Below are 15598 nucleotides of genomic sequence, written 5' to 3'. Positions count from 1 at the left end.
GAAAATTACTGTCAGTTAAGTATAACATTTTCCTCTTCTTTTTTTTTGCACTAGGGGTAAATAGGAGGTGAGTTCACTAATGATTTAGAGTCAATGCAGAGTTCAGGCATGATCAGGGGTCAGAGATGATATTATAAACATGATAGATTAAAAAAAGGAAGTCTCATACATCAAGCACTATAGCAAAGTGGGCACTAAAGAAACTGTCTGTACAAGTGGAAAATGCATGTGTACAGAGGCCATTGCAATTGCACAAAATATGTTTTTTAAATTTTTTTTTTTTTTTTACTACAACTGCCTTAAAATGTATAAAAGCCTTAGAGAGTGTTTGCATGTTTTGTAAATTTAATTAGTAAAAATAATCTAAGAGTATGTTTTATTTTCTTAGGTATAATGGAGAAGTCCTGAGAGCACTTAAAGCAAGCTTCTGTGTGAGAAACGTATATTTTTTCATTTTTACCAGTGCTATTTGCTATATCTTTTATGATGAAGATCTGTTGCCGCGATTCTCTTGTGTGATTAACCTGGTTATGCTGTTCCTATGTAATTTATTGTGCAGACTTTTTGGACTTCAGGTATGGCAAGCAATACATTTATGTTTGTAAAAACTGAAAATTGTAGGATACAAATATTGTTTATTAATTATTTTCCAGCTATATAATAATGAATCTTATGATATACATATCTGCTCATTGTCATGTTTTATTACTTTTGCAATCAAAAGTAATTGAAGGTTCGATACCCAAGACAAATTTGGCAGCATCAGCATGTATTGGTTAAGTTGACAATAACTAATAATTAATAAAATAAATGTGGCGCTACCTTCAAAATTCTATAAAACAAATATGCTGAAAAAGTAAAAGTGTTTATACTAGAAGTGCAATCACAGATAATTGCAAACAGCAGATACATTTATGAAAAAAGAAAGAAAAAAAACTAACATTTTATATCACCCTCAGTGCTGCAAATACTAAAAATGCTAATAAATACAGGTGAATATGCCAAAATACAAATAAACCATCCCTTTGAAATATTTAGAATCAAATTTAACACTCCATTATCTGACACAGTCTAAAATGCATGAATAAATGTCAGTGAATAAGAATATATCAATAAATGTTCATTAGGAAAGTAAAATGAAAGAGTTTTTTTTTTTTGTTTACAAAAGTTTTTATTGTAAAAAATAAATTGTATACAAACAGAGACAATGTGTACGGTACAATATCAAAGGCATATAAAGGGATACAACAGTACATAATAGAAATAGAAATATATGAGGTAGAGCATCCTTATGAGTCTATCTATGTCAACAAAAAAATATTTATGGTGAAATATGGAGGTGATAGTGGAATTATTGTGTAAGTGACCAGTATGACCATTTGGTGTCAAACAGATGAAGACTGTCATTGAGGGTGTGGTAGACTCTTTCTGATAATTTCAGCAACTCCATTCTCTCCAGTACCTGCGACCATATTACAGTATCTGATCTCCAGTTGAGAGCTATCATCCATTGGATGGAGCTACAAAGAGAGTGAAAGAGTTTGTTTTAATAAGTTGTGTACATATAAATGAATCCCAGTTGATTGAAGAATGTGAGACAAACATTGTAAAATTAAAACAAAAACTAGGGTTGCCACCTATCCAGAATTCACCTTGACAGTTCGGGTTTTGAATCATGTGTCCAAGTTTCAGACCACCTGAAACACAGACACGTTATTCACACTGGACCATGGCTTCCCAGCAGGATTGCTGCCTGCAGTTGTGTAAGCCAAAAGTGTCTTTTACACTGTCTTTCACACTGCCCAAAGCCAGCACGAATAACCCCCCACAAACTCATACAGACAGGAGAGGAGAGAGGGCTTGATCTGCTTCTCTTCCTCCTGCCCCTATCCCTCTGTGTCTGCCCACACTCCAATCCAATAAGAAAAGGGAAGTGGGGGAGGGACATTTGAAGCCCAGCAGATGCAGATAAATCTGAAAGAGAGGTGCTGACTGCCAAGGGGCGAATGAGCTCACCATCCAACCCTTTCTGTAACTGAAGTCTCCCCTCTCCCCCTTCCATCTCCTGCCTCTGAGTGAGTACACTAAGGTAAATCAGAGTTCTCGTTGCACCCCTAAAATCAGAGTTCCCCTTTACACCAGAGGCCACAGTGTTCCCCCTTACATCAGAGTCCTCTCCGTACATCAGATTTCTCAGTGTTGCCCCTTAAATTAGGGTTCCCAGAGCATCCCATATGTCAGAGTTATCCCTAACATCAGTCTGTAGAGTCCCCATTACAGTGTAAGTTCAGATGTAAGAGCAAACTCTGCGGATTCATATGTAAAAGGGGAACTCTGGGGATTCAGGTTTAAAAGGGGAACTCGGTGGACTCCGGTGTAAGAGGTGACTCTTGTTGTTTAACCACTTGCATACTGGGCACATATACCCCCTTCCTGCGCAGGCGAAAATTTCAGCTTTCGGCACTGTGTCGCTTTAACTGACAATTGCGCGGTCATGCGACGTGGCTCCCAAACAAAATTGCTTTCTTTTGGTGGAATTTGATCATCTCTGCGGTTTTTATTTTTTGCGCTATAAACAAAAAAAGAGCGACAATTTAAAAAAAAAACACAAAATTTTTTACTTTTTGCTATAATAAATATCCCATTTTTTTAAAGAAAAAATTATGTTTTTCTCAGTTTAGGCCGATACGTATTCTTCTACATATTTTTGGTAAAAAAAACAAAAACGCAATAAGCGTATAGTGATTGGTTTGCGCAAAAGTTATAGCGCCTACAAAATAGGGGACAGAATTATGACATTTTTTTATTTATTTTTTACTAGTAATGGCGACGATCTGCGATTTTTATTGGGACTGCGACATTATGGTGGACACATCGGACACTTGTGACACATTTGTGCAGCGATCCGTGCTATAAATATGCACTAATTACTGTATAAATGTGACCGACAGGGAAGGGGTTAACACTAGGGGGCGAGGAAGGTGTTAAATGTGTTCCCTAGGAGTGATTCTAACTGTGGTGGGGGGGGACTGACTGGGGGAGGTGACCGATCTGTGTGCCTATGTACAAGGGACACATCATCGGTCTACTCTCCCTGACAGGACATGAATCTGTGTGTATCGCGGGTACCTGGCAGGTGCCCGGCGGACATCGCGACCACCAGGCACGCGCATTGGCACCTCAGTGAAGTGGCGGGCACGTGCGTGAGCCGCCAGCGTCGCTCGCACCCCCCCCCCCTGGGCGGAGGAGCCGAGGAAGTCAATAGAATTGTAGAGCCACATGCGGGGGTGACGCCACAGCATCATCTACAGTGTAGAAGGGCCAGGTGTAGACACATGATGGGTGGTCGGACGTGAGGACGTGAGTGTCTCACGGAGGGAGGGACTGAATGGTGCTGGCTGGCCGGAGCTGTGCGGGACGAAGGAAAAGCCGCGACTAACCCGCTGTGTGAGAGGTATCGGGGATGCCACAGAAGATTCTCCCGCCAACACCAGCTACCATCTGGATCTCCCACACCGCTGTACAGCGGAGGAGATAGGGCGACGGCACGGTAGATGGTAAAGGGGGGTCTGAGCTCTGCCATTCCTTCCCCTCTCCCCTCTGCGCTCTCCATGCTTTTTTTGCCTCTTTGATTATCTCATCTGGGACCGCAGCGTTTGTATGAAGGATGGGCAGACTGCAGGGAGGTGAGTAGACAGTGGCAGCTGGACATCGAGCGTGCTGTGAACTCCTCCCAGGCGACAGGTGAGCAATTCAGGCTGTAAGAAGACAGTCAAAGACGCCTGCAAATTAGAGGAGCAGAAAAAGAAGGTACTATGGTAGAAATGTACACGGCCTGGATAATAGCCTGCTAAACTGTGAATTTAGTGAACTCTTCAAATAACTACAGGTTTAAATGGATACTGGGTATACGCACAGCGAAAAGTTTGGAGTTTATGGTTTGGTTACTAAGATTGGAAATGTCTGATCAGATTACTGCTTGCGTCGGCTGTGCTATATAAGTGTTAGCAGTGAAAAAAAAAGAAAAAAAAAAAGCCCTCCCACCCAGGCAACTGTATATGTTAAATAACTATACAAGCTAAACAAGTAGCCAGCCTATGCACCTGTTCCTTTTTATGGCCGGGAGGAAGTATGTATTGGTACAATCCAATCTGAGTAAACCTGTCTATCTATGTGTGTGTTAAACATAATCTACTAAATTGAGCCAACTGAATGGTGTAATGGACTGAGGCGTAGAAAGACCCGGTGCATTTATTAAACGTGAAAGTTTGGTGGGTATACGTATATACTGTGTATGGACTATCTGTTCTACTAATAGCTGGCGGATGAATTAGCTGTCCTATCCTGGAACCATATAAGTAGCCTGCCCTCACATCTACACCTTTAAATATTGCCCTGGAAGAATTCACAGGTACATACAATCGGGAGTGTACAATTTCGAACCTGGCTGTAATCAGTCGAATCCGATACGCCTTTAAAAATTTGGGTGTAACAAGATCCTCCTTTTTTTTTTTTTTTGGGCTCTCTCTCTATCAGCAACTGCGCAAATCTTGATATGCAGGGAAAGTACTGGTGTTGTGTCCCTGTGTTTTTTCTTCTTGCCCGGTGTGCTGGTTTGCTAGATTAGCGCAAAAGCCCCCGAAAAATCCGCTTACTGCTTACAGATTAATTAAGGTGAAATGGGAGCTTTACTCCAGGTTAATACGGAGCGAGCCCATAAGCTGATACACCTAGGCCCTAGTACATAATTTTGAGTTTAGATGCTGAACTCTGTAGAACCAGCAGGGCTGCAACTAGAATGATGAACGTGAGAAGTAATTGAAAAGTGAAAACCGATATTCAAGCTGGTATAAAGGGATAAACTGAGAAAAGTTCTGTACCTTTAAAGACTCACATTCATATTCATACTCATATACTCGTCATTTGAATTACAGTTGGGCCAAATAAGATCCAGCCTGCTGAGTTGCTATTAAGCTCCGTGAATATTCACTCTTACTCTGGACAAATACAGTTTAACTCACATATAAAGTCAGTCTGAATACCGGAACACTCCCAAACAGCTATAGCTGTATATATGGTCCGCTGGGAGAAGGGAACGGATAAGTAAGAGTACATAGAAAATAAAATCACAACTTTCAAACTGGGGAAGCGTATTAGGCCGCGTACACACGGTCGGACAAAACCAATGAGAATGGACCGAGGTTGTTTCATTGGTCCAAACCGACCGTGTGTATAGCCCATCGGTCTGTTTTAAAACATGCTTTAAAATCGAACCGATGGACCGCTGCCCGATCGGTCCAAACCGATGGTTAGTACAGAAAGCATCGGTTCAAAACCCGCGCATGCTCAGAATCAAGTCGACGCATGCTTGGAAGCATTGAACTTCGTTTTATTCAGCACGTTGTGTGTTTGACGTCACCGCGTTCTGACCCGATCGATTTTTGGAACGATGGTGTGTACGCACATCAGACCATCAGGCCACTTCAGCGGTGAACCGATGAAAATGGCCCGTCGGACCATTCTCATCGGTTTGGAACGACCGTGTGTACGCGACCTAAGAGCGGTCAAGAAAATTATCATGAGTAAGACGGTAAGTAAAACTACGAAGGGCAGTGCCCCAAAAACGCCAAAAAACAGTGCAGCGACCAGTTCTATAAAACACTAGAGAGGGAGGGGAACGGGGAGGGGGGGAGCTACCTCACTGATTTACCAAGAAAGTACGGAAAAATCCGATGGCAGACAGGGCGAAAGTGCACAGGGCAGAAAAGGGGAAAGGCGGAAAGAAAGAAAAAAGGAAAAAGAGAGGACGAGATGACAGCTATTAAGTTTATGACTTATAACGTTAGAGGTCTTAACACTCCCACCAAGAGGCACAGGATATTAAGAGAGCTTAAACGTTATAGAGCGGAGGTAGTATTTCTACAGGAGACCCACCTGATCCTGGGATCAAATGTTAAATTATATTCCCCGGACTTCCCGACATGGTATTATGGGGATACTATTACAAAACTAGCAAGGGGAGTGGCAATAGGATTTGCAAAGGGGTGCGGTTCACATTGGAGGACAGGATGACGGATGTAGAAGGAAGATTTCTCTTTTTAAAAGGGAAATTAGGGGAGATGGAGAGTACCATGGCGAACATCTACGCCCCCAATGTGAGCCCAATCAAATATTTCAGTGAAATCTTAGGAAAACTGAAGGATTTCAAGGCAGGGTATGTGATCTTGATGGGTGATTTGAACTTTTGTATGGAGTCAGATGTGAATAGTACGTCCTGGGGACAAACAACGCACAGTTAAAAAAGATTAAAAAAAAAATGCATAATAGCCAGATGGTGGACATCTGGAGAATACTGCACTCAAAACAGCGGGATTACTCTAGAATAGAATACATTGCTGGAAATGATAGTAGACTCGAGAATAGAAATAGTTTCACTATCAGATCATGTTCCTGTGAGCATGAAAATTAATATCCCTGCTTGCAGATTAAACAAAGAACTGATCCGGGACAAAGAAGGCCTAGCAAGGGTGAAAAGAGTTAAATCAATATTTTATGGTAAATGACACCGAAGCAATGTCAGGGGCAACCATATGGGAGGCTCATAAAGCCTATATCAGAGGGATTCTGATATCGGAGGGGGCAAGGAAGAAAAAAGAGAGGAATAGGAAAATTAATATCCTGGCTGTAGAAATATTTAAAATTGAACAAGAACATAAAAAACAACAGAGGAAACAACAAGAGCTCTATCACAAATGAGTTAGAAAAAGAGACGAACTTAAAGGCCTAGATTCACGTACCCCGGCGTAAGTGTGGGCGAGCATAGCGTATCGTATTTACGCTACGCCGCCGCAACTTAGAGAGGCAAGTGCTGTATTCACAAAGCACTTGCGTCCTAAGTTACGCCGGCGTATCGTAAATGTGCTGGCGTAAGCGCGCCTAATTCAAATTGGGAAGAGGTGGGCGTGTTTTATGCAAATAAAGCATGACCCCACGTAAATGACGTTTTGAACGTACGGCGCATGCGCCGTCCGTGGACGTATCCCAGTGCGCATGCATCGGATAGAATGCCTAAGATACGTCGAACACTGCCTACGACATGAACGTAACTTACGCACAGCCCTATTCGCGTACGACTTACGCAAACGACGTAAAAAGATACGCTTGTTCTGACGTCCATACTTTGCATGGGCTACGCCACCTAGAGACCTGCTTTATCCTTACGCCGGCGTATGTCTACTGTAACTAATTGCGACGGGCGTACGTACGTTCGTGAATCGGCGTATCTTGCTCATTTGCATATTCAACGTGGAAAACAACGGAAAGGCCACCTAGCGGCCAGCGTAAATATGCACCCTAAGATACGACGGCGTAGGAGACTTACGCCGCTCGTATCTTAGCCAAATTTAAACGTATCTGGTTTCCAGAATACGCTTAAATATACGACGGCGCAGATTTGGACTTACGATGGCGTATCTACTGACACGCCAACGTAAGTCGGTGAGAATCTGGCCCAAAGAGTTTATGGAGCAAGAGACTAAAAGGAAATTTAACATTATTGCAAAAGAAAGGTACATGTGGGGAAATAAACCCAGTAAACATCTAGCAAAAATAGTGCAGAAAAAGAAAAACAGAAATTACATAGAAAAAATTAAAAATAAGAAGGGAGAGGTGATATATTCAACAAAGGAGATAGCAGAAACTTTTAAAAATTACTATGAGGGGCTGTATTCTGTAGAGCAGAAGAGCTGGTGGAAAGGGGAGAAAAGGGTAAAAATAAAAGAGTTCCTAGAAGGTACAAGATTGCCCAATATCGGTCAGAGCGAAAAATCAATCTTGGGCAAACCAATAACTGACTCAGCCCTGGGCAAAAGCCCTGGCCCAGACGGGTTTACAACGCTCCACTTTAAAAAGTGTAGGGAGATTTTGATTCCAAGACTGTGTCAGTATTACAATGGATTAAGGACCGAATATGAAATGAGCAGGGAGGCTCTAGCAGCTACAATCATAGTAATTCCAAAGGAAGGTAAAGACGAGAGGCTTTGTTCTGGATAAAGGCTGATTTTGTTGCTTAAAGCTGACACCAAATTGTATGCAAAAGTGTTAGCAGAATGAATGAAAGGGCTGATGATCACACTGGTCCATTCAGATCAGGTGGGATTCATCCCTGGAAGAGAGGGGAGGGACAATGGGGTGAGAGCACTTTTACTCCTTTAGAAAGATGAAAAAGAATGGGTCCCCAGGTCTACTCCTGTCGATTGATGTGGAAAAAGCATTCGACAGGGTAGACTGGGGACTCATGATACAAACCCTGGAAACTATGGGTATTGGACCTAGGATGATCCAGTGGATTAAAACATTGTACCACCACCTATCGGCAAGGATAACAATAAATGGTAGGTTATCCCCAGCATTTGAGATGAAAAACGGTACGAGACAGGGGTGTCCCCTCTCGCCGCTCTTGTTTGTGTTGTCTCTAGAGCCCCTTCTGGCTAGTGTCCGTAATAGCCCTAATGTGAAAGGTATCAAAGTAGATGAGGATGAACATAAACGATCTGCTTTTGCAGATGACGTATTGTTTTATATCGTCAACCCTAGGATTACAATTCCGAATTTATTAAAAATCCTTAATCAGTATGGGGAGATCTCACATTTTAAAATCAATGTAAAAAAGACAGAGATTCTAAATGTAAATATTAGTAAATCAGAAAAACGGCTCTTAAGGTTGGAGTTTGGGTTTCCCTGGCGAAAGGAACTTACATACTTAGGGGTAGATCCACGTACATCGGCGCATATATAGACCGGCGTAGCGCATCTAATTTACGTTACGCCGGCTCAACTTAGAGAGGCAAGTACCGTATCCTCAGAGTGTTTGCGCCCGACGATGCGTTGGCCCCAAACGTAAATTACGAGGCGTAAGCTGGCGTAATTGAAAGTAGGAAGGAAGTGGGCGTGTTCCATTGAAATGAGCCGTGAGCCCATGCAAATGAAGGAATGAAGGGCCGGCCGGACGGCGCATGCGCAATGATGCTGACTATGTTCAGCGCCTCTCTGCGCATGCTCAGAACTCGGCCCGGCGTAATCAGTGAAATACGAACTAGGCCCGGCGTAATTAGTGAGATACGCCCAGGGCATAAATACGCCCAGACATGCGCCCGGCCAGTGCAAAAGTACATCCGTTTGTTTCCCCCCTGAAGTAAGGTGCTTTTGTCCTTTTTTGTGCAGGTATTTGTGCAAGTTATTCTGTTAGAGCCATGTCTGCTCCAGCAGCAGAGAAGAAGCGCAAGCACAATTACAGCCCACAGGAGAAGGCCATCATTGTCAGGGCCATGGCCCTGAATGATCGTTACCTCCATGGGCCAGAGAGTGTGAACACCACCCAGGCCAGGAGGAGGGAGATCCTGCAAGAGATCGTAGATGATGTCAATGCTTTGGGGAGTGAGACCAGGACCCCCAATGAGATCTTGAAAAAGATCAATGATCTGCGGCGCGTGGTGCGAGGTAAGATGGCGAGAAATGCCACTCATGCCAGGGGCACTGGGGGGGGACCAGCCACTAGGGAGACGCTCAATGCTGAGGAGCGGGTGGTTGCATAGTGCCTCCACAGGCATCAAGTGGAGGGAGTTCCTGGATTTGACTCCATTGCGGATGCCTTGAGGACAGGTAAGTGTGTTTTATCTCCTATCTGGTGTGTAGCATGTGTGGGGGTGGAAGGGAACATGTGACAAGTGTGTGGATCCTCCAACCTGTGAATGTTTTGTGTCATCCACAGATGTGTAGGAGGGTGCTGGGCCATCTGGCCAGTCCACAACCTCCCCCGGACATCAGGCTGCCTCTGACCACCTGGCAAGCCCGGAGTCCTCTATGGAGGGGAGTGGCCACACTTCTCAGGAGGAGGTTGAGGAGGAGGAGGTGATGTCTGGCAATGAAGTGAGTCTCCATTTAGAGGAGTCTTCCCCTGGTGCTGGCACCAGGCAGGCCTCCATCAGGGGTAGCCCCTCCCACTCCCCCCCAACAGGGCTTCCCCCCAAGGGTCTCCCGTTCTTCTAGGCCCCAAGCCTCATCAGGACCCAGGAAGGCGACCCGGAAGACAAGGGGGGTGGCAGACGTTCTGCCAGAGAACATCTGGAGGGACCAGGCCCGCCAGATCCACCATCTGGGTGAGGTGGTGAGGAGAATGGACCACATGGCAGACAGCATGGCTTCCATAAAGGAAGCTATGCAAGATGTGGCATGCAACTCATCAGTTCTGGTTACCTGCATGGCTGATATGCAGACCACCACAGCAGGCGTGGGTGAAGATGTCCGCACCCTCACAGAGGCTGTCAGGGCCAACACGGCAGCCATCCAGGCGGGGGTGAGGCTGCATGAGGACACCAATGTGGTCCTCACCCGCATCGCCTTGGCGTTTGAGGGCAGGCCGCCAGGTGGCCTGAGACCAGGGGATGCTTCTCCTGATGCCCCCAATGAGTCTCCCCTGAGGAGCCTGGGCCGCGGCAGGCGTGGGGCACGGCAGCGCCGGTAATTTTGTTCTTGTTTTTTTTTTTACTTGAGTTTTTTATGTATATTTTTCTATTTTGACTCAGGTTATGAGTATTTTTATTTTTTTGTAGCCCAGGCAGGCTACAGTGTGACTAATGTATGAATGTGGGGGTGACATTCCTGCCGGAAAAGGGGTGTCACCCTCAGTTGTTGGGGAGAAGGGATCCCCAGGACCAGGGAGAAGTGATCCCCAGGTCCGTGTAAATGGTGTATGAATGTCCAGTAACATAATTGGAGCCTTGTCATGGCGTTGCTGCTCCCAAGTCCTGAATGGTGGACTTGGGCTAATCCAATGTGATGAGGATGTGGGGTGTGTGTGCTAGGGACCACAGTGGTGTGCATGCGTGCATTGTGCTTGTGCCATGATTAATGTGTGTGTTTAACGTGCAAAGATGCCTACTGTGAGGCATCTCCTGACTGCTCTTCCCTCAGAAGACGGGGTATCCTCGGTTATGGGGGGATTGTCTGGTTCGGGGGTCAGGTCATCACGTATGTCAATCTCCAGGCCCTTTCTCATGGCAAAGTTGTGCAGCATGCAACATGCACCGATGATCTGGCACACGAAGTTTGGGGAATACAACAGGGTACCCCCAGACTTATCCAGGCATCCGAAACGGGATTTCAGGAGGCCAAAGGTGCGTTCCACCACTCCACGGGTACGTGTGTGTGCATCATTGTATCTTTGCTCTCCTGGGGTTTGGGGATTCCGGTATGGAGTCATGAGATGGGGTCCAAGTGCATATGCAGAGTCACCTGGAAGGGAAAAGAAGGAGGATGTTAGTCGTGCATGTACCCCTCGTGATGTCTGCATCATGGGGTAGGACAGTCATGCCTGACACCCATGTCACTCACCAGCCAGCCAGCTGTCTCCATACACGTTCTGTTCAAATTCTGTTGGGATGGGGCTTTGACGGTATATGTAGCTGTCATGGCTGGACCCTGGGTGTTTGGCACGGACGTGCCATATGAGGCATTGTGTAAGGCCTTCCTTTCCCTGTAGAAACCTTATCAGGTGAAACGCCACGTCGGATGGAAGCTCCAGTATCAGACACAGCCACTTAGCATATCTGTATTTACCGAATACTGCAAAAAGATACGTCTCATACGGATATTGGATACTCCTCTTTTTAACTGTTGAACTCATGAAAATGTGGTTGCCAAACTTTGATGTCCATGAACTTTTTAAACTTGTTGCGCTATGAAGCCCTCTTTTTCCTCTAATTGCATTTGCTGACCATGTCATCTCCGGGAGAGCTGTAAACAAACGGAGCAGAGCAGAGTGTGAGTGTTCCTCGGAACCTGTGAAGACGGACCTTCTTCCCCTGCACCCCTCCGGTTCAAAGAATCCTTACCTTGTGCCTGTATGATCTCTTTTTACAGGGATCCATCTTTTCTGGTAAGGGGCCAGCTAGCCCGGATTTTACATCTTGTATTCCTGCATATTGAAGCTTTATTACTGTGTGGAAGATTTAGCTACATTGTTTGACCAGCGATCCGGTGTTCTCATTCAAACCAAGTGGACTCTATGGGGTGGATTCACGTACGGGCGCCTAAAATTAGGACGGCCTAGCCTACTCTTTTTAGGCTACACCGCCTTAAATTATTTAGGTTAAAAGTGATTCTCAAACCACTTACCTTCAAATTTTAGGCGGCGTAGCCTAAAACGAGCGGGCGTAAGCGCGCCTAATTCAAATGACTGGGAGGGGGTCGTGTATTGTTGAAATGAGGCTTGACCTCACGTTTTTTGACGTTTTTTACACTGCGCATGCGCCGGGCGACTACATTTCCCAGTGCGCATTGCGGCTAAGTAGGCCGTACGGGCCTATTGATTTTGACGCGTACGTAAACGACGTAAATCCCGATTCGCGGACGACTTGCGCAAACAACGTAAAAAATTCGAACCTCGCAGCGGGAACGGCCGCCATACTTAACATTGTTATTCCACCTCATAGGTGGAATAACTTTAGGCGGCCTATCGCGTACGGAAACAACGTAACTTGACGGTGTAGGCCCGGCGTACGCTCGTAAATCGTCGGGAATCGGTGTAGCCCCTCATTTACATAATCTAGGCCGGCCGCAATGGCAGCGCCATCTAGCGGGCAAAAGAAACATTGCAGCCTAAGATAGAATAGCGCAAACCAGCCTATCTTAGGTATGTTTAAGTGTATCTCTGTTTGAGAATACACTTAAACATAGGCCGGCTTAGATTTAGAGTAAGGGCGGCTTATCTGTAGATAAGCCGGCCTAACTCTTTGTGAATCTACCTATTTGTTAATATATGTTTTGAAAAAAATAAATAAAAATTTCAGTAGACACATATAGGTAGATTCACATAGAATGGCCTATTATTAGGACGGCCTAGCCTAGTCTTTTTAGGCTACACCGCCTTAAATTATTTAGGTTAAAAGTGATTCTCAAACCACTTACCTTCAAATTTTAGGCGGCGTAGCCTAAAACGAGCGGGCGTAAGCGCGCCTAATTCAAATGACTGGGAGGGGGCGTGTATTATTGAAATGAGGCTTGACCTCACGTTTTTCGACGTTTTTGTGTACTGCGTATGCGCCGGGCGACTACATTTCCCAGGGCGCATTGCGGCTAAGTACGCCGTACGGCCTTATTGATTTCAACGCGGACATAAGCGGCGTAACTCCCGATGTGCAGACGACTTATGCAAACGACGCTAAAAATTCGAACCTCGCGGCGGGAACGGCGGCCATACTTAACAATAGTTAGTCCACTAGAGCATAGCTCTAAATTTCGGCGGCCTATCCCTTACGGAAACGACGTAACTCGACGGTGTAGGCCCGGCGTACGCTCGTAAATCGTCGGGAATCGGCATAGCCCCTCATTTGCATAATCTAGGCCGGCCACAATCTAGCGGGCAAAAGAAACATTGCAGCCTAAGATAGAATGGCGCAAGCCAGCCTATCATAGGTATGTTTAAGTGTATCTCTGTTTGAGAATACACTTAAACATAGGCCGGCTTAGATTCAGTTAGGTAGATAAGCCGGCCTAACTCTTTGTGAATCTACCTAATAGATTCACTTAATATTTTTTGTCACATTCAATTTTGAGTTTTGTTTTTTCACTATTCATTTATTCTATTGGGGGTTGCGCTATATATCTCCTTTTTATTATATGAGGCATTGGGCATCGGCTATCACCTGTACGTTGATGAAATGCCAGTGCTTCCGATTGCGGTATATGTACTCTCTGTCACGGGGAGGGCCGTAGTGCCACATGTGTCCAATCAATGGCCCCCACGGTGCATGGGAATTCTGCAATTCTGTAGAAATCCCGCATTGCCTTCACCCGCAGATGCTCCTGGGTGGGTCTGATGATTTGGTTGGCCATGCGTCTGAGGATTGCGGGGACAACCTGGTGCACACATCTGCTAATGGAGGATTGTGCCATCCCAGCCACAACTCCACTTGTATGCTGAAACGAGCCGCTGGCAAGGAAATGGAGTGTTGCCAGTACCTTGACCAGTGGCTCCACTGCATGTGAGCGGTGTGTCTGGCTGGTGATGTCATCTTTCAGGGTTGTGGTTAATTCCAGGATGACAGCAGGGCTGAATCTGAAGATGCGATACACCTCTGAATCCCCCATGCCAAAGAGGTTTATGCGCGGTCGGTATATCCTCTCCCGTGCCCTCCTCTCCCGTGCCCTCCTCCTCCGTGCCCTCCTCCTTCTACGTGCATCCAAAGCCAGGAGTATAGCTATGACCATGGATGCCCCTGGCATGTTGGCATACAGATTGTTGTCCTGCAAGTGTGGGTGCTCAGCTCGTCCCTAACGGTGCTGCTGAAGCTGACCTGCACACGTCTGGTGCAAAGTTAAAGCTGCTTTTATGAGGGGTAACTTTAGACCGAACGTACAGCTTACGCGCACAGCGCGTAGCCTGCGCCGGACACACGTACTTTCGTGGATCGCCGTATCTCGCTCATTTGCATATTTGCATAGTCAAAACAATGGTGCGTCCAGCGTATTTTTGAGCCCACGATGCGCCGGTGTAGAAAAATTACGTTGGTCGGAAAAAACTATTTTTCAGGCGTATCTCGTTTTGGGGATACGGCGCATAGATACGACGGCGCATATTTACACTTACGCCGCGCATCTCAAGATACGCCAGCGTAAGTGCTTTGTGGATCTGCCCCTTTGGAATTAAACTCGCCAATTAAATTAAGAAAGTATATAAAGTAAATTATATTCCCCTACTTGATGAAATTAAAACGGAAATCAGAAGGGTAATAAACAGACCAATTTCATGGCTAGGACGAATTAATTTCTTGAAGATGGTCCTCCTTCCAAAAATTCCGTATAAATTCCAGATGTAGCATTGCCGCAACCTTATCTTAGAGTACTCAAATCTCTGTTAATGAATTACATTTGGAAGAATAAAAAACATAGAATCTCCTTCTTGGTATTAAAACAAGAAAAAAAATATGAACATCAGAAAATATTATAATGTGGTGGTGCTGTCTCGGGTCATGGAGTGGGCCAGAGATAACCAGGAAAAAAGATGGGTAAAGATAGAAAATGCACTGTCTAAGGTAAAATTGGGAAGCATAATATCGACAGTTGTGCCACTTTGTCCAAAGCTTACCCTAACCATTAAGGTCAGGGGAGCAGCTTACAGCACTGGAAAGGTTATGTATCACGGATAGGGATGAGCTTCGAGTTCGAGTCAAACTCATGTTCGACTCAAACATTGCCTGTTCGCCTGTTCGGCGAACAACGAACAATTAGGGGTGTTCGCGGCAAATTCGAAAAGCCGCGGAACACCCTGTTAAAGTCTATGGGAGAAATCTAAAGTCCTAATTTTAAAGGCTAATATGCAATTTATTGTCCTAAAAAGTGTTTGGGGACCTGGGTCCTGTCCCAGGGGACATGTATCAATGCAAAAAAAAGTTTTAAAAACGGCCGTTTTTTCGGGAGCAGTGAATTTGATAATGCTAAAAGTGAAACAATAAAAGTGAAATATTACTTTAAATTTCGTACCTGGGGGGGGTGTAAAGTTAGCATGTGAAATAGCATGTTTCCCGTACATAGAACTAAG

At 45.2% G+C, this 15598-nt stretch overlaps 1 protein-coding gene across 3 annotated transcripts in view; it reads left to right on the top strand.

The window, feature by feature from the left end:
• Positions 1–15598, top strand: part of STING1 (stimulator of interferon response cGAMP interactor 1) — a 476559-nt gene that overhangs the window by 210177 nt on the left and 250784 nt on the right. For all 3 annotated transcript variants that reach the window (XM_040344776.1, XM_040344774.1, XM_040344775.1), the window contains one exon: positions 389–575. In XM_040344776.1, coding sequence (XP_040200710.1) covers positions 389–575 — 187 coding nt within the window. The remainder of the gene's footprint in view (positions 1–388; positions 576–15598) is intronic.

Source organism: Rana temporaria, chromosome 3, assembly GCF_905171775.1.
Source record: "Rana temporaria chromosome 3, aRanTem1.1, whole genome shotgun sequence".
In the NCBI taxonomy this organism is placed as follows: domain Eukaryota; kingdom Metazoa; phylum Chordata; class Amphibia; order Anura; family Ranidae; genus Rana; species Rana temporaria.
Note: the sequence above shows the minus strand (reverse complement) of the source record. Positions and strands in the feature narration are given on the sequence as shown.